This window comes from Trichophyton rubrum (assembly GCF_000151425.1).
Source record: "Trichophyton rubrum CBS 118892 genomic scaffold supercont2.9, whole genome shotgun sequence".
Lineage (NCBI taxonomy): Eukaryota > Fungi > Ascomycota > Eurotiomycetes > Onygenales > Arthrodermataceae > Trichophyton > Trichophyton rubrum.
The window spans coordinates 498,793-515,965 of NW_003456420.1; the positions used below are offsets into that span (position 1 = coordinate 498,793).

A 17,173-nucleotide genomic window follows, 5' to 3' on the forward strand; every position below is an offset into this window, starting at 1 on the left:
GCATTTAGATCGTGGAAGACGCTAAACTTCGGGCCGAATGCAGGGCTAGTTAGCCAAGGCTTGTCCTCTCCTTTATACGAAGCTCTTGGCTGGAACGCCGATTGGGCCCCATGGCCGCGAAACTAGAAGATTTAGATGGCTCAAAGAGAGCTTCAAAAGCAAGATAAAGAATACAATGCAGTTCCTCTGGTACTCTCTTTTACCGCCGTTTATTTGTTGGTAGTCCAATTTGCCTCTTTCGGCGCTTTTAAAAAAGTGGCATGATCGAGTGATGAGTCATCAACCGCAGGGTTGATAATTGCACAGTTCTTATTGGTCAGTTCTTTATCATGTGATTCGGTCCGAGGTTTTACCGATGATATTGGATGACTAATCACGGCAATCTTCAAGCGACGAAAACGATAACAAAAAGTCCGTCTCCAAACATCTTGCTCAATGACATTCCCTGTGCAATACCAGCGTTTTATCAGCAGCTGTCTTCCATCCTTTTAAGTGTTTGTGCAGGCGACTATTTAATGATTCTCTAGCTGTTACCGCTTTTTTCAGTTACCATGTCGCTGTGTCATTCTTCCGTGAAGCCCGTGACATCATCAGCGCTTCGGGTTCTGCTCAGACGACAGCAACAATGCCCACGGGGCATCAGACTATTCTCGTCCTCCCGCCCAGCATACTCGTCCTCGAAACGTGAACTCCAGACGGCAACCGCTTATCGACCATACTCTTTGCCCGAGTCCGTTGTTCCACCTCCCCGGAATGCGGGCACCCCAGATACATCCATCTCCCATGCAATTCCGGGACTAAACACTTCGCCAACATACCCACCACCGAAGGACACGGTGTCATCTAAAGATGATGGCAACGCTTCCGTATCATCTTACTCCTTGCCAGAAAATGAAGCCCAGAAGTCGCAACCTGTGTCCAGGAGCGGAGCCACACCTCCTTCGGAGACGAAAGCGAAGCCGCGAAAGAGTAAACTACGAGCAAGAAAAGCCGCTGTATCACTCACACCAACTGCGCTGTCCAAACTCCGAGACCTTGTTTCCCAGCCAGACCCGAAGCTGATCCGGATAGGTGTGAAGAATAGAGGTTGCTCGGGACTCTCATACCATCTAGAATATGTTGAGAAGCCAGCTCCTTTCGACGAAGTTGTTGAACAGGATGGTGTTAAAGTCTTGATTGATTCTAAGGCTCTTTTCAGCATAATTGGGAGTGAAGTGGACTGGCACGAAGACCCACTGAGCAGCCGCTTCGTATTCAACAACCCAAACATTAGTAAGTATCTCTCCTTGTTACCCAGCTAGGGCAAATGCAACTCTAACCGTATTATAGAGGATGAATGCGGCTGTGGTGAATCGTTCATGGTATGACTGTAGGATTTACACTATATATGCCACTAGTTCTGCGATTTGCTTGCGCTTTTATTTACAGCGTTGGATTGGCGTTTGGGTGACTGAAGATCTATCTATAGCCTGGGCTGGGTCAATAATTTTTGCATTATTATCTGTACATTTCTAGATGCTTGTTACACTCCAATAGCATTTTATACCCACTCATATAAAGAGTATACAAACTCTCAACCCATGGATGCAGACGTTTTGACTGCCCACCACAGCATATTGATGATTGATAGGGGCTATCTAAACCGATAAATATATACTAGCAGCAATACATAAACTCTCTAAGCCTGTAATAAAGACCAGAAACTCTGCATCTGTCAAGAACATGGTGAAGCTTCTAAGCTTCTAATAATAGACGTAGATCCTGAACCTCGCACGTGACAGTATTTTCCTTTGTCCCAAACGCTGACGTTTCGATTCAAAGATATTACAGATCTCTGGAACATCCCACGAGAGGAAATGGAGGACTTCAACCGACTGCCTCTGGAGCTGGAGTTACTTCTCGCCATACGATTTTCCGCCTCTATACCAGATATATTTCTTGACATACCCGATCCCAACAGCACCACTGTCGCAGGGCTTAAGCGTCTAGTTCGCGACAGGCTCCCTCCGGACCTTACATCGCGGCGCCTTAGACTCATTCATGCCGGCAAGTCACTAGACGATTCGACCTCACTAGCAACACAGATTAAAGTTGGGAGGAACAGCCATTTACGTGGTCATTATGGGAATGGCCAACGAGTACCTTCGTCAGGCTCACCTTCGGAGCCCGGTTCAAGGGTAGCGTCTCCTTTCCCGAAAGGCGGATATGCCACTTCGAGCTCGTCATCAACCGTATCTCAGACTGCGCCGGACCCGTCAGGGAAAGGGAAAGCTCCGGTCCGAGACCAGGGAGAGCCTAGGATATATATACATTGTTCGATAGGGGATATAACGCTTACTCCGGCGGAGCTTGATGCCGAAGCTCGTGCTGCTCGTTCAGGGCAGGATGTTCTTAAGTTGAATACCTCTGCTAATGATTCCGCGGGTTCAGCTGGTCTGGACAGCTCTGCCGGACCGAGCCGGCTATTAGACGGGGGTGATGCTTCGACGACAGGCGGTGATGGGTCTAATGTTACTCCTACACCTGCACCACAGGGCTTCGATAGATTGTTATCTGCTGGATTCACCCCAGCAGAGGTGTCATCTCTTCGGTCCCAATTTCTGGCCCTGCTTTCCCTATCGCATACTCCGGATACGTTACCCTCCGGTATAGAACTGCGCAGATTAGAAGATAGATGGATGGATGATGGGTCAACAGAAGCTGGTGTTGCTGGCTTGGGAGGAAACAACGAAGATTCAAACATATTCGGGGATATTAATACCGAAAACACTGGCGGTAGTGGCCCATTTGGATCCGGAACTTCACGAGCACTAGACGATATGTTATGGGGCTCAGTCATGGGGTTCTTCTGGCCTGTGGGCTGTGCTCTATGGCTTCTAAGAGAAGAAGGGGTATGGAGCTGGAGGAAAGGGCTAGCTGTATTTGTAGGGGTGGTAGTTAATTTTGGGTTCGGGGCAGTGAGGATGTTGAGTTGAAGGGTTCTTGATTGCCTTTCACTACGGTACTGTATTATTATGCCATCATGAAATTTCCTAACTGAAATGTTTTGAGCGACTGTTGAAAAGTTACTTGAATATATAAGATTAATAAGAGTAATAAGTATAACAAAAACATTAACAATTGGACGACGGGGGTTAATTGATGACAAGATATTGGGCAAAACTCGAAATCTAAGGCAGAGAAGCAGGACCGTATCCCAAATGTTGGGAATCAAGGAAATTAGGGTAATGTATTCGTACAAACAATCATAAAAAGGGGTTCGCTGGCGCAAAAAAGGGGATAACGCTGAAAAGTCAAGAAGTCCTTGTGCTTCAGCGGAACTTGCTATAAATCACACCAATAATCAATAAGACCAGCACTGTGATGATAGCAATAGTAATTATCCGATTGGTAGCCATCCTAGTCGAGAAGCCTGAGTCAGTGTGTTTTTGTCTTCGTTTTTGTAAAGCCGGGGATGTAGGGGTTACTACCTACGAGCCATCCCCCTCAACGTCTTCACACTTCGGTCAACGTAACCTTCACTTTCCAACAATCCTGCTCTGGTATGCTCGATCGTCTCACGTTGACGGTATAGATCGGCAAGGGTATCCCGCCCAATCTCTTCAGTTGATAGTGCCACTCTCTGGCTGTCTTGTAGACGGGCAGAGCTTCTCTCCAGCCTCTCTGTACCGGAAAGGAGTTGCTGTCTCTGCTCTAGATGTTGGTCATGGGTGCTGTTTGGGTCATCGGTATAGCGTTCTCCGAATAGAGCTTTGCGGTCATCCGACAGCGAGCGTAGTTTCCGCTTTGTGTTGTCGACGTCTGTGAGGTAGTTTCTGAAGCGGGAGTTTATCTTGGAACGAGTAGATGATGGGATGTTTTCCTTCTCCATGCGCATTTGGTCAAGCTATACAGAAACCTAGATTAGCAACAGTAATAAGAGGCAGTCAAAAGTCATTCCACATGGCCTAGCTGTGAAACTTAAACAGGGTCTTAGGGTAGATGTCTTACAAGTTCGTTTGCTTCTTCCAGCGCCCTCTCCGCCTGCCTGATAGCCGCCTTCCGCTCCTCCCCGGAAGCTTCAGCGATCTGGTCGAGCTTCTGGTTTAGATCAGCCTGAACAAGTTTTAGCTCTGCCTCATAGCTGCTGAACAGCTCAGAGCCGGCATCTGTGTCGAGAGTATTGGCCATAGCGGTCGGCTAGGGTATAGTCTCGCTGCGAAGGAATGTGCTGGTTGTTCGGGGGCAAGGAGAAGTGCCGACTCTACAGATAATGGATCGCGGGGATAGCTAAGCCAGTGTAAGTGAAATTAGGACCCGAACGAAGGTACCGTACACTATGCAGGGTTGTTAAGTGCCGCAGGTATGGACGATGTTGGTCAAGCTGGCGGGCGGTTGCTGGCAGCTGATGGCTGACGGTGTTGAAAGGCATCAAGGTAAGTCGTGTATTTTTGGATTACATCATGGAACGGATCTTGTTACTCCGCATTACAAGCCGTATTTAAGACCCGAGCATATTGATGCACGTGACATCTATCTATCTTAGGTAAGCACGCATTATCGCTCACGTGCTCATAACTCACTATTCTACCTGGTATAAAACGAACGTCAACAATTCTTGATTCTAAGGATCCAACTACGGAGTCATACTGCCTTGAATGGAGTGGTCTATTTGTATCAGCATATGAGGGAATATAAGGCTACCTACGGCTATTGGTATGTACGGCTGTCTTTGGTGAATGGCAATGGCTTGATTCTGTGTCCATCGGTACTTGTGCAGGGGTTCTCGAAAGGTACAGCCAGCTACCTAACACACCTAGGGTGGCCTTGTTAATAATGACATTATCCGGGCTCAAAGTACCCTCCATGGGTTGAAGTTTAGTTTAAATACAATCGCGAAATAGTAGCTTATACTAAGCTTGCCACCCAAATTTCCCAGGCTACAAGGGCTATCTCGATATATGACTACCATATTTCGGATTGAAGCCTAGTTGGAAACGGAACTATGTCATAGTACCAGCACTTTAATAATTATTCAGGGTTTTTAGACGAATGAGGACAGGCGAAGGATTTTTGAGCAGCTATTGCATACATGGTCATACACGATAAAACAAGAGGGAAATCCAGAAACGGAAAACTTAAGAGATAAAAGCGCCAGTCTCACTAGCCACAATGCTGGCACTGCGCTTCGCATCGATAAACAGGTCCTGGCATTCAGCAATATCGGACTCCTCGATACCGTTTGGCCTGCCGTTGACCCGTGCAAGAATACTAGCTGGGGTTAACAGCTGCAGAGCATACCGCAAGCTAACTTTATTTCCATGCTCTGCAAGGCTGGAAAGGGCAGCATCTGTGATTTGGAGGCCTTCTGTTTTGGCACGGAGGCGGATGATGGTTTTGACTTCCTCAGAGTTGTATGGGTGGGTTGGGATGATAAGGAGACGAGCAAGAAGGTCAGAGGGAATACCGTGGGCAGCAACTATGTCGTCGGTGCCGCGGATGACGGTGTTACCACGGTTGGAAGCCAGGATTACAATTGGTGAAATAGATGATTCGAGAGCGCGGTTGAGGTAAGTGAAACATTCGATATCGAGCATGTGGACCTGTCAGAGGCGTTAGAAAAGCGGGAATGCGGGCAGATGGGAGCGAACATACCTCATCAATGAACAAAACACCAGGGACAAGTTCGGCAACTCCTTGGTCGATGTACCGATTAACGACCTTGTTGATTTCTTGCCGTAGCTTATCAGTGATCTCGGTCTTCTTCTGCTTCATCAATTGGCCCATCATGCTCATTATATCCTGCCCTCCCTGGGGTCTAGCATTCGCGACATCCAGATCGTGTAGTGTCACATCTTGGACTATTTCCTTCTTCTTGTGAACCTCGCCTTTGGGTATTGGGACGTATTCTTCAGCCTCGAGGTCAAATTCCGTTGCATAGGCATCGGATCTACCGACACGCTTGCATGCCCCGGTGTTCGCTTCAATATATATCACATCTCCAACGGTAACCCGTTCCTTCTGGATAGCTTCGTATATGCTGGGGTCGAGTCGTAGCTTCTTGGTTCCTCTATATGACTTCAAACCAATAATCAGGTGGCTTATCGTTCTACCGTAACCGCCCAATGGATTCTCCGCCTCTTCTGGGGTAAGTTCTGTAACCTCACCCTCATACACTTCCTTCGTTTCCCGAACTCGGAGACCTACAAGGCGTTAGTAGCCTTATCATCGTAACCACTACATTGTGGGACGTACCGATTGCACGACGAAAGTTCTCCATCAACGCTTCTGTCTTCTTTACCTCTGCCGAGAAAATCTCACTGGCAACGATCGGGCAGAAAGGGACCTTTGTCCCCAATTCCTGCGAGACAGCGAGCGCCAAAGCTGTCTTTCCAGTTCCCGGTCCTCCAGCGAGTAGCACGGCCCTGCCAGCCATCTTCTTGCTCTTGATTAAATCGACAATCACGCCGCATGCCTAGAAGCGACATGAATGTTAGCGAGCAAGCTCTTATCCCGCATAGCCAAAGGTGGAGACTCATACCTCTCTAGCAGGGACCTGGCCAACGAATCCATTTCCGGAGACCTCAGCGGTGCCATCAGGACGCAAACCAAGCCCTTTGATATGAGTATGCGCGGCGGTCCTGTTCTCGCGCGAGCTCCCCTTCACCTCGCTAATGTTCACCATGGCTGTGGAAAAAGACTGATTTTGGCAAAACCAGCACGGTCCAAAGCGTCCGTACCTCTATCTCCCGAGCGTATACACAACAAACGTAAGAAGAACAGCTCGTCTTTATCAGAGCAGAGACAGAAGGCGTGGTTTTCTCTTCGTTGTTTTGCGCCTGGAAGAGCTGCTTTTTTCTTTTTTGGAGTTGAAGATGCGATTAGCTCTGGCGCTAAGCCTAAAAGAGAATAAGCCGGGAGTCGCTGGAAGAAAAAAAGCGAACGAAAGAAAGGATGCAGCAACGACAAGCACAAGAAGAACAGGAAGACATTGCACGGCTGGACAGACGAGCCCGGAGACGAAGGCGACTTTTCGAACTCGGTGTAGAGCTTGCGATGCTACTGCTATAACTCAACATGGCTCTCCACGCAGCGGTTTGCTCCGCCAGACAGCTCCCTCGCGTTTCTCTTCTCACAGCTTCCTTCAGCAACATTTCCCTACAAGCAACCCGATCTTTCTCTACGACCCTGCCGATACAGCGGGCGGCGACTCTTCCTGCTGAAATCCCCCCATACCCTTATGGTCCTAGACGCACCTTCAAGCAGGCGGACAGCGGGCTCTACGGCGGCGCTACTATAATATTCGGAAACAAGATCTCCAAGGGGCGGAACAAGGGCAAGACACGAAGAATTTGGAAGCCCAATGTGCGAAAAGAGAAAATCTACAGCAAGGCCTTGGATGAGGAGATAGAGCTCAAAGTCACTCATGGCGTTTTGAGAACGATCAATAAAGTGGGAGGGTTGGACGAATACCTACTCGGCGACAAACCCGCTAGAATAAAGGAATTGGGCATGTTTGGCTGGAAACTACGGTGGAGGGTGATGACCTCGCTGGCAATGAAGGAGAAATTTGCGCTGGAGAGACAGCAGCTGGGTCTACAGGAGCCAGAGACGTTTGAACAATTTCTGGCACGACACTCGGAGAGCGAGAAAATCGAGGCCGCTACCGAGCACGATTTGAGACGGCAGCAGGAGGCCCACCAGGCGGCTACACCGTTGACTGCTGCGTCGATGGGAGAGACGAATGCTCCTGGGCTCAGGACGAACCCGGCCTAGATGTGAACTCGCATCAAATATGTTCAATGGGTTTTGCTTGCGGAGCGTTGGTTTGGGTCCTGGTTGTTTACTACTTTCCATTGCTTGTATATTAGAGCCTCACTTTCAAAAGAACCTGTATAACACAAGATGTTCTATCAATCTATCTATACGACAATTAGTTACAGACAGGTCATACCGCATGATCTGTCCTTTAAACTAAGGTATAATGTCTCAGCGCTGGATGAACCCGACCCCCAAAGTACCCCGGATTAACCTCTCCCCGAGCCGCATCTTCCAAGAGGTTCAGCCCTTTCAAAGTTGATATCCAAAGTGTTTACTGGAGGTTAACAACAAGGCCAGGAGGGTGTTTTTTTTTTTTTTTTTTTTATTTTCAACAGCTTTCTGCTTCTTACGCACCGGGCCGGCTATGAAACGCTGAAACAGAATCGGAGGATTTATATCGTTGGTCTTCCGGCACTGATAGCGCTGGGAGAATCGCTCTCAGCTGTAAAAGATGCAATTTGCGTTGCCGCCACGAAAGACGTCTCGTCCTCCTATCTACTCTCGATCGTCCCCTACAGTCATTCGACGGCGACAGTTGAAGTCATTTGCCGTTATAGGCTGCATTGTCATCTCGGCTCTTTTCCTCATCTTCCACCTTTTCTCCTCCGGCTCGTCTTCGGCCGATACCCCTGTTGCGAATGGACCTCCTGTCGTTATCGTCACTGTTCTTGACACGGATTTCTTTAGCAACACGTATATACAGCGAATAAAACAGAATAGGGAGGATTACGCGAAGCGCCATGGTATGTCATGTCACCTGCACCGGATGGCCTGGGCCATTTCGTTTTATTGTTATATCAGCCCGGAGGATGTTGGTTGAGCTGACGCGCAATCTCTACTAGGATACGTCAACTTCTTTGCTAGCACCGCAGACTATGTTCCTGTTATGAACCTCCCCTCAGGCGCAGTGGTGCCTCGGAGCTGGGCCCTCGTTCCGGCCATGCGACATGCCATGACCAAATATCCCGGCAGCACATACTTCTTTCATCTCTCCCCCCATTCCGTCATCATGGACCCAACCATCTCGCTCACATCACACGTGCTGGAAAAATCAAAGCTGGAATCCCTCATGATTAAAGACACCCCAGTTGTGCCACCAGATAGTGTCATCAAGACCTTCACTCATCTGTCTGGAAACGACGTTGACCTGATTATCACGCAGGATGCAGAGAACCTCTGTCCAGGGAGCTTTATCATCAGGAGAGGCGAGTGGGCGAATTATTTCCTAGACGCCTGGTTTGATCCGCTGTACAGGAGCTATAACTTTGCAAAGGCGGAAAACCATGCTCTGGTAAGTAACATGTCCATTTGAAGGGTTCTGGTGCTCTGAGAGGTATAGCTAACTTGCCTCCCAGGATCATATTGTACAATGGCATCCGACCATTCTAGCCAGACTAGCTCTTATTCCCCAGAAAATTATCAACGCCTATTCTCATGAAGCTCCGAAGCCCGGTTCAAATGGGCTATACACAGAGGGTGATTTCATTGTTCGTCTGGGCGGATGCGAGACGACGCCTTCACGAAACTGTGAGAAAGAAATGGAGCCTTACTGGAATAAATGGTCGAAGGCTTATGCCCAAGTTTAATATCTAAAATGGAACACTTAGGGGGGTAAGGCAGCTGTGGTAACCTGCATTTATGAGCGTATCTTCCTTGATTTAACACGTTGTTCCTCTTTTTCCCCCTTCATCACCCTTTTCATTTCTAATTTTTACCGTGTCGGATCGGCTTTTATCATATAACTACGTCATCTTTCCCCGTTTTTCTTTTTGCTTTGATGTAACAGTATGGTTATGCTCAGGGGTTCGCCCGCAGGCTGGTAGCCTTGGATGAGATAGACGTCTCTTATGCTTTCTTGTTATATCCTTGTTTTCCTTTGTTATGTGCTGGTAAATTTGGATACCTTTCGTAACTTCTAGCTGATGGGGAATAACCCTCTAAGCCTCTAGTCTAAAGCCCTAGCCACAGAATGTAGGGACTAGTATCCAAGTTTGCCAGCACTGATCGATCCACTCTAGCAGATCTCGATTTCATTACCACAAGTTATCATCACCTAGTCGATCTCCTGTCACTAGATCAACCCAGCAGTCGTGAACCAGGCTGGGGTATTGTTAGGTAGGGGTATTGTTAGGTAGGGGTATTTAAACAGGATGTTACTGACGGGGTGATGGGGACGGTTCGGCCCGGTCAATCGGAGCTTGGAATCAGATTGAACTCTTAAACTAAAAATAGCGAGGTTTTTTTTTTTTTTTGGGTCCTATGCAACTAGACTAGGTCCTAAGATATGCAATTATGATCAAGTAAGGAGTAAGGCTAAGATAACGCCCTTGATAGTCTTGTGGCATGATAATGGTGAATGCAGCGGAGGCTTCGGGTTTCACAAACGCCGGAAGTTGTGCATCCCGAACTACATATTGTGCACCTCCATACAGATGTAGCAGTGATGGCAGGTGCTTGCCGGGAATGACCATCCTCCAGTAGGATTCACAAGGGGAAGCAAGGAAGAAAGTACCGGCTAGGCTAGCGCACCTAGATTACCAGAGACCGGGCAGCATAACAAAGCGCTTTTTCTTGTACTTGTCCCCGAATTCACGACGGTATCGCTTCTCCTTTTGGCTAGCCCACTTCATCATGGTGCCGGCGCCCACCACTAGGAAGAGTAGGACACTCCAGTTTAGCCCGCTAACAAGGTACACCCCGACCCAGGCCATCACTTCGAAGAGGTAGTTTGGACACGTCACCCAATCGAAGCCAAAGCCAGTAGGTATCACGCGCTCTGTGCTACCTGGTTTCCTGAGGCTTCTCAATGTGAGATGGGTCGAGAGGTTGGACAGCTGACCTATGAGGAAGAGTGCCAGGCCTTCATATTTATTAGCTGGGTTAGGGTGGTCAGTGGCTGTTGGCGACGAAGGCGAGAATACCCAGTATGCGAGATTTACACCGCCAAGGAGCCAGTAACTATAGGTATGTTCATAATAATATGATCTTTTGGTAATTTAGATTATTCAACTGTTTTTTCATTAGCTCCATACTTTAATCAATGAAGTGGAGTGTCAGCAAGGTGCAGGTCAAGGCCTGCAGGTCAGATATAGGAGGTAGTGGCTTAGGACTTCGGTATATGTAAGGTCGTAGGCCATAGAGAACCAGTGGGTGAATGATGAGGGGTCCTAAGTATTCGATAATGAAGACTGTACGCCATCCTATTTGAGGTCCTGTTTGTTTTTACCTGGTATTAGCACTGGTACCTTTACACAAAGATGTGAGGATATGGAGGGCAGCCAACGGACCCAAATCTTTAACATAGATGACACTCTGATTTCTGACTCCAGTGCTCGACACTGTAACACGGGTGTCGTTTTTCAGGAGACTACCATCGCTGCCCTTGGTGATTCTAAGCCGGGTAACCGGGAAACCGGCTCGCCTAGAAATCGTGGAATAAAGCGCGGCAAGGCTATCCTCAGGACCAATTGATATTGTTCCAGGAAGTTTGGGTATGGGCTTGCCTAATTAAAGGGAGTAAAACAAGATGGATTAGTGAGCTTGTACCTTGAAATGTAAATAGTAGAATATGCTGGATGCTGGACATTGGCCACGATGAGGGGGGAATGGAAGCATTGGCTGCGAGCATTGCTTACCTCTCGGCTTGACCTCTAGCAAGATCCCTTGGCTTGCCATGTCTCCAGGTACCAATCACCGTTTACTAGTAGGTATTGCGCTGGGTGTGGGGAGTTGGAAAATATTTCAAGGTTTCATCGCATTTGCTGTTGATCGTGAAGTTGCAAAAAGGATGCAGGAGCTTTGGAGGTTAGTGATTATGTAAGATCAATCATCACGTGCTCATCTGGGTCACCCTTGATTCATGACTACGTCAGGCTACTTTGCGTAAAAAGGATTCTTGAGCTTTGGTTAAATCGCTTCATTGAGGGGTGAAAATCTAAGCTGATGTTTACTACATTACATAGCCGTTTTTCAGGCTGTTTTCTTCTTCTGCGCAATGCCGCTCTGCATATACAAACGACGCCTGCATGGTCTAAATACGGTTTCTTAAGTAAGCATGACATAAGCATCGCGACCTGCATCTTGTCCCGTTTAGGCAAACAGCCAACCTCAACTTCGACGTCATCTTCATCTTTCAGCTCTCCGTCTTCATCTTTTCGTTTTGCTTTCTCACTGACTCGCTTTTTTTCTTCGTTTCTTTTTCAGGAGCCATAGTGTGCTGCGTGGACAGGGCTCTGCGGGATCATAGTTGCTGGTCATTTTCTATCAAAGCGAAGGTCACGCTCTGTCCTGCAGCTGTCTCGTTACCAATCTACCTCCATGATTGGCCTGCTCGTTAACTAACTGCACAGGAGATCCAGCGCTCCCCAACCATCTCGTCCATTTTTCAACAATATCGTTTGTTCTTTGGACGTACCAGAGATTCCGAGTACAAGGACCAGAGTGATATTTTATGGACGCGTGCTTGGATGCTCGTGAACTCAAAGAAGCCTGCTGCGCTGCAGGGGTAATTGTTTGCACAGAGAGTGATAAAGCCGGGCCTGAAATGTATCATGATGGCCCCTCGTTTGCAGTCCAAGTTGCGTACATCAATGCTAACTAGGCTTTTGTATTTGTGCTCTCTCCCAAGCAGGTAAAAGCTCAAACACGCTGCCTGCTTACCCACCACTCATGGACCGTATACTACAACCTCCTCAGAAACAAGTCCGTTCCCAGCTTGGCTACATGGATGGCAGTCTTGCATACAAGGTCTTTCAGCGCACCAATAAAATGACACAGGATAGAATCCAAAGCATTCCCGGACCTATCTGATACAGAAACGCTAACCCATCAAAGCTTGTGCTTGTGAACGCTTTTTCTCTTGGTTCTCCATTACTTAGATTTTTGCTTTTTTAGCCGTGTTTTACAAACACTTTCGCTAGTCATCTGTATTGTCAGATTTATTGTAGCTTGATGCTTGCACCAGAAGCCGAACCAAGGGTTGGAAATGCATTTGCCAGCCCAGCAAGTCGCGCATCCAAAAGCAATAACTCTAGAAACCTCTCCCTCTTACTCTTTCTTACCTTTTGCAGCAGAGAAATAGCACCTAGCTTCCCACCACCAACAAGAACGATGGGGGTTTGATTATGAACTAACCGTCACTTGCTCTTTCCTGGGTTCAAGTCCACGGGATCTTCCTTCCAGACACGTCTTCATCTGCTTTTGCGCCAGATTTCGAGTTATTATTGCCGATAGTGATGGAGGTCTGGAAAATATAACAATGTGACTAGGATGCTTTCTCATATTCACCGTTCCTCTATCTTAATACCCGCATTCTCTAGACCTTGATATCCGTTTATTGTTATTATTATTGCTATTACTATTATTATTCTTCTGGCTTTCTCAACCTATTTTCGCTGAGACCTGGCCTCAGAGCCCTTCGCTCGTCGACCTCAATAACTACTTGCTCCTATTTCTCCTAGGTATTTATCTAGGGAGTGCTCATCCTTATCATACACAGGCCGCCATGGGCGACGTTGGTGAACCCCTGACTCTCCAAGAGGAGATTGAAAAGGGCGTTTCGGATGTTAGTAGAGCTATCAGTGCTTCGTTGCGCCCATTACCTGTTGCGTCCGGGGATGGTACCTATCTTCCAACGACACATACAACCGGTATTTTGGATGACCTTGCCCACATGAAGCTAGGGGATGCAGGGACACTCGCAGAAGTTGCTAAGCTAGCCGCGACTGGCCAACTAATTGATGATAAACGTTATATCATGGAGAGGATTATCCAGGTACGATGTGTCTTATATAGCTTGATTAGGGAACTTATTGTGCTGATGAATAAATGAAACAGCTGGCAGCATCCCTACCTAGCACATCTAAGAATGGCAGCGCGTTAACAGAAGACTTGCTCTCTCAACTATGGAATGATTTACAGCACCCCCCACTCACGTAAGGTTGTGTTTCAAGACACATCTACACTCTAAAGTACTAACGCACTTGATAGACTAGTTGGCCTTGAATACATGTATCGAACTGCGGACGGATCTTACAATGTAAGAATATCCCAGACATTTCAATATTTGAGTTATTTGATTATTAACTCGTGGTATAGAACATATTCCGCCCAGGTGTCGGGGCTGCTGGGTCGAGCTATGCAAAGACTGTTCAGCCAAAATCTGTACAACCAGTCAACCTTCCAGACCCGGGGGCTCTTTTTGACTCACTCATGGCCCGGGAGAGATTTGAACCCCACCCTAGCCAGATCTCCAGCATATTATTCTATCTCGCTTCAATCATCATTCATGGTAGGTCTCCCCGCGCTGTATACATCACGTTCTAGATGTTTCTAATACCATCCAAAGACTTATTCAAAACTGATCCACGGAACCCCACCATTTCTAAAACATCGTCATATCTTGATTTATCTCCTTTATATGGATCAAATCAGGCAGAGCAAGACAGTGTAAGAACCTTTAAAGACGGGAAGTTGAAGCCTGACAGCTTTGCCGAAAGGAGGGTACATGGGCTCCCCCCTGGCTCTGGGCTTTTACTTGTCATGTTCAACCGTTTTCACAACCACGTGGTCCGCAACCTGGCTGCCATCAATGAAGGAGGCAGGTTTTCCAAGCCCCAGGATGGAGATGCGAAGGCATTTGCCAAATACGACAACGATCTTTTTCAGACCGGTCGTCTGACCACCTGTGGACTATATATCAACTGCATCCTAAAGGACTATGTGCGAACAATCCTTAATATCAACCGTATCGATAGCGATTGGAGTCTTGATCCGCGAGCAGAGAATGCAAAGCCCTTCTTAGGCTCCCCAATCGCCTCTGCAACAGGAAACCAGGTTTCCGTGGAATTCAATCTCATCTACAGATGGCATGCTTGTATTTCAGAGCGTGATGTCAAATGGTCAGAAAATATATTTCGCAAGATATTTCCCGGGAGAAACCCTGAAACTATTCCCACAGAAGAGTTTCTTCGAAATCTGGGAAAATTTAGCGCGAATCTCCCGGATGACCCTCAAAAACGGGGGTTAGGATACCTTAAACGCGGACCTGACGGCCTGTTTAACGACGATGAACTTGTTCAGATGCTGACTGAGGGAATCGAGGACTGCGCTGGGGCTTTTGGTGCCAAGGGCGTACCAAAACTCCTACGGCCTGTTGAGATTCTGGGAATTATGCAAGCAAGATCGTGGAACTTAGCAACCCTCAATGAATTTAGGAAACATTTCCATCTCAAACCGCACGAGACATTCGAAGATATCAACTCGGACCCATATATTGCTGACCAGCTGAGGCATCTTTACGATCATCCTGATAATGTTGAACTTTACCCTGGTGTCGTTGTCGAGGAGGTAAAAGAAGTGATGATTCCGGGAAGCGGGCTATGCCCCAATTTCACAATCTCTCGCGCTATTCTCTCGGATGCAGTTGCACTCGTTCGTGGAGACCGCTTTTACACTACTGATTATACCCCTAAGGCCCTTACCAACTGGGGCTTGAACGAATGCAACTATGACCTCAAGGTCAATAAGGGACATGTGTTCCACAAACTTATCTTCAGAGCTTTCCCTCATCATTTCAAACGCAATTCCGTCTACGCTCATTTCCCATTCGTTACCCCCTGGGAAAATTCGAAAATCCTCTCTGACTTGAGAATTGCTCAGAAATACTCCTGGGACAAGCCCGGAAGGATGAGCCCGCCTGTTATGATCAATTCTCACTCTGCTTGCCGAGCTATCCTTCGAAATAAGAGGGATTTTAAAGTTACCTGGGGTGAAACCATCGAATACTTGATGAAGCGAGATGGGCGTCCATTCGGTAAAGACTTCATGCTTTCAGGGGATCGTCCGGCCAATTCAGTATCCAGAAGGATACTGCATGACGCCCTCTATATTGATCGTTGGCGTGAAGAAGTTAGGGCTTTCTATAAGGATACTACGCTAAAACTTCTCCACAGCAAGGCATACAAGTTAGGTGGCACTATCAACCAAGTAGATATTGTCCGTGATGTTATAAACATGGCACATGTTCATTTCTGCGCTGCAGTGTTCTCTCTGCCCTTGAAGACCGAGGAGAACCCACGAGGCGTTTATACTGAAAAGGAACTCTATGACATCATGGCACTTGTTTTCATATGCATATTCTGTGACACTGACCCGGCGAAAAGTTTTGCTATTCATGAGGCAGCGCGGGAAAAATCTCAGACTCTGGGTCGACTTGTGATGACAAACGTTGAGCTAATCAAGAGAACCGGGTTCCTGGCACCTCTGATTGATCGAATTGATAGACATGACAATATCCTCGCTGACTATGGTATACATATGATCCAGCGGTTGCTGGATACAGGTCTTCCACCTCAGGATATTGTCTGGTCGCATCTCTTGCCTACCGCTGGCGGTATGGTTGCGAATCAAGGGCAGCTTTCTTCGCAGTGCCTGGATTACTACCTTTCTAAAGAAGGCACTGTGCATCTGCCAGAGATTCGGAGGCTATCAAAACTCGATACTCCAGAGGCCGATGATATCCTTCTTCGATAGTAAGTTAACTGGTGGACTTTATCCTATTTCGTAAACTAACGATTCTGTAAGTGTTTTAGAAGGGTGTAGGATGAAATCTGTCGTTGCTCTCTATCGCGACGTTGCAGTGACGACCGAAGTCCAAGACGGTGACATGAATATACTATTGAAACCCAGTCAACGGGTTGCATGTAATTTGGTAAGTCCTTATGGATTAATCTGCGTGATGGTTATACTGGAACGTGAGGCATCTGATGCGAGGGATTTTTTTTTGATAAGGTTACTGCGTCCATGGACCCGACAGTTTTCCCAAACCCCACCAAAGTCGACCTCACTCGAAGTCTAGGATCTTATATTCACTTTGGATATGGCCCTCATACATGTCTTGGTGCCGAGATGTGTAATCTTGCTCTTACCTCAATGTTGAAGGTCTTCTGCCAATTAGAAGCCCTCCGACGTACACCAGGACCGCAAGGTCATCTCAAGACAGCCCCTGGACCAGCTGGCCTAACGCTATATATGCCTGAGGACCAAAGCTGTTATTCGCCATTCCCAGTCTCAATGAAGGTACAATGGGATGGAAGTCTGCCGCCAATCAAAGGGGAGCAAACGGCTAAGAACTAGAATACTACCTTATGACGATTATGACGATGAAAGATTGGGATGCTGATTTTCCTGGGGTATGGTAGGATCTTATTACTTTTTGAAGGGATGGATAAGAAGCCTGGAGTCCTTTTCTTTTATTTTCAAGATATAGACTTAACATTCAATCCTTTATCATTAGTTACCTATCCAAAAATGATTGAAATCCCTGTATTTCGTCGTGTATGTGACCACCAGACATCGGGCCATTGGCGGGCCG

The 17,173-nt window shown here is 47.3% G+C and overlaps 8 protein-coding genes across 9 annotated transcripts; 5 read left to right on the top strand and 3 right to left on the bottom strand.

Moving 5' to 3' along the window:
- Window positions 1–551: 551 nt before the first annotated feature.
- TERG_12523 (uncharacterized protein) lies at window positions 552–3,093 on the top strand (the record flags this gene model as incomplete). Its single annotated transcript, XM_047751468.1, has 4 exons — window positions 552–1,272; window positions 1,330–1,361; window positions 1,759–1,780; window positions 1,822–3,093. 4 exons carry the CDS (start codon window positions 552–554, stop codon window positions 2,973–2,975), a joined length of 1,929 nt encoding a protein of 642 aa, XP_047607164.1. The 3' UTR covers window positions 2,976–3,093.
- Window positions 3,094–3,466: 373 nt separating this feature from the next.
- On the bottom strand, window positions 3,467–4,170 carry TERG_07174 (uncharacterized protein; the record flags this gene model as incomplete). The annotated part of the gene is made up of 2 exons (XM_003232278.2): window positions 3,467–3,886; window positions 3,991–4,170. 2 exons carry the CDS (start codon window positions 4,168–4,170, stop codon window positions 3,467–3,469), a joined length of 600 nt encoding a protein of 199 aa, XP_003232326.2.
- A 947-nt stretch (window positions 4,171–5,117) lies between these two features.
- Window positions 5,118–5,775, bottom strand: TERG_07175 (RuvB-like helicase 1; the record flags this gene model as incomplete). The annotated part of the gene is made up of 2 exons (XM_003232279.2): window positions 5,118–5,582; window positions 5,635–5,775. 2 exons carry the CDS (start codon window positions 5,773–5,775, stop codon window positions 5,118–5,120), a joined length of 606 nt encoding a protein of 201 aa, XP_003232327.2.
- A 726-nt stretch (window positions 5,776–6,501) lies between these two features.
- On the top strand, window positions 6,502–8,002 carry TERG_07176 (mitochondrial 54S ribosomal protein YmL24/YmL14). The gene has a single exon (XM_003232280.2). The coding sequence runs from the start codon at window positions 7,057–7,059 to the stop codon at window positions 7,753–7,755; it is 699 nt and encodes a 232-aa protein (XP_003232328.1). The 5' UTR covers window positions 6,502–7,056; the 3' UTR covers window positions 7,756–8,002.
- Window positions 8,003–8,251: 249 nt separating this feature from the next.
- Window positions 8,252–10,023, top strand: TERG_07177 (uncharacterized protein; the record flags this gene model as incomplete). 2 transcript variants are annotated; one of them, XM_003232281.2, is made up of 3 exons in its annotated part: window positions 8,252–8,543; window positions 8,643–9,091; window positions 9,156–10,023. In XM_003232281.2, the coding sequence occupies 3 exons, from the start codon at window positions 8,252–8,254 to the stop codon at window positions 9,384–9,386; spliced, it is 972 nt and encodes a 323-aa protein (XP_003232329.1). In that variant the 3' UTR covers window positions 9,387–10,023. The 2 variants fall into 2 exon arrangements, with proteins under 2 accessions (XP_003232329.1, XP_047607165.1); XM_047750342.1 differs by having other exon boundaries at window positions 8,643–10,023.
- A 311-nt stretch (window positions 10,024–10,334) lies between these two features.
- TERG_07178 (uncharacterized protein) lies at window positions 10,335–11,931 on the bottom strand (the record flags this gene model as incomplete). The annotated part of the gene is made up of 3 exons (XM_047748721.1): window positions 11,436–11,931; window positions 11,084–11,303; window positions 10,335–10,758 (listed from the first exon to the last, which is right to left on the bottom strand). Exons 1-3 carry the CDS (start codon window positions 11,473–11,475, stop codon window positions 10,335–10,337), a joined length of 684 nt encoding a protein of 227 aa, XP_047604709.1. The 5' UTR covers window positions 11,476–11,931.
- Window positions 11,932–11,992: 61 nt separating this feature from the next.
- On the top strand, window positions 11,993–13,990 carry TERG_12524 (uncharacterized protein). The gene has a single exon (XM_047751469.1). The coding sequence runs from the start codon at window positions 13,304–13,306 to the stop codon at window positions 13,628–13,630; it is 327 nt and encodes a 108-aa protein (XP_047607166.1). The 5' UTR covers window positions 11,993–13,303; the 3' UTR covers window positions 13,631–13,990.
- A 349-nt stretch (window positions 13,991–14,339) lies between these two features.
- On the top strand, window positions 14,340–17,167 carry TERG_12525 (uncharacterized protein; the record flags this gene model as incomplete). The annotated part of the gene is made up of 1 exon (XM_047751470.1): window positions 14,340–17,167. A coding segment is annotated over one exon (1,993 nt), but the record flags the coding sequence as incomplete, so codon positions are not given.
- Between the last annotated feature and the right edge of the window lie 6 nt (window positions 17,168–17,173).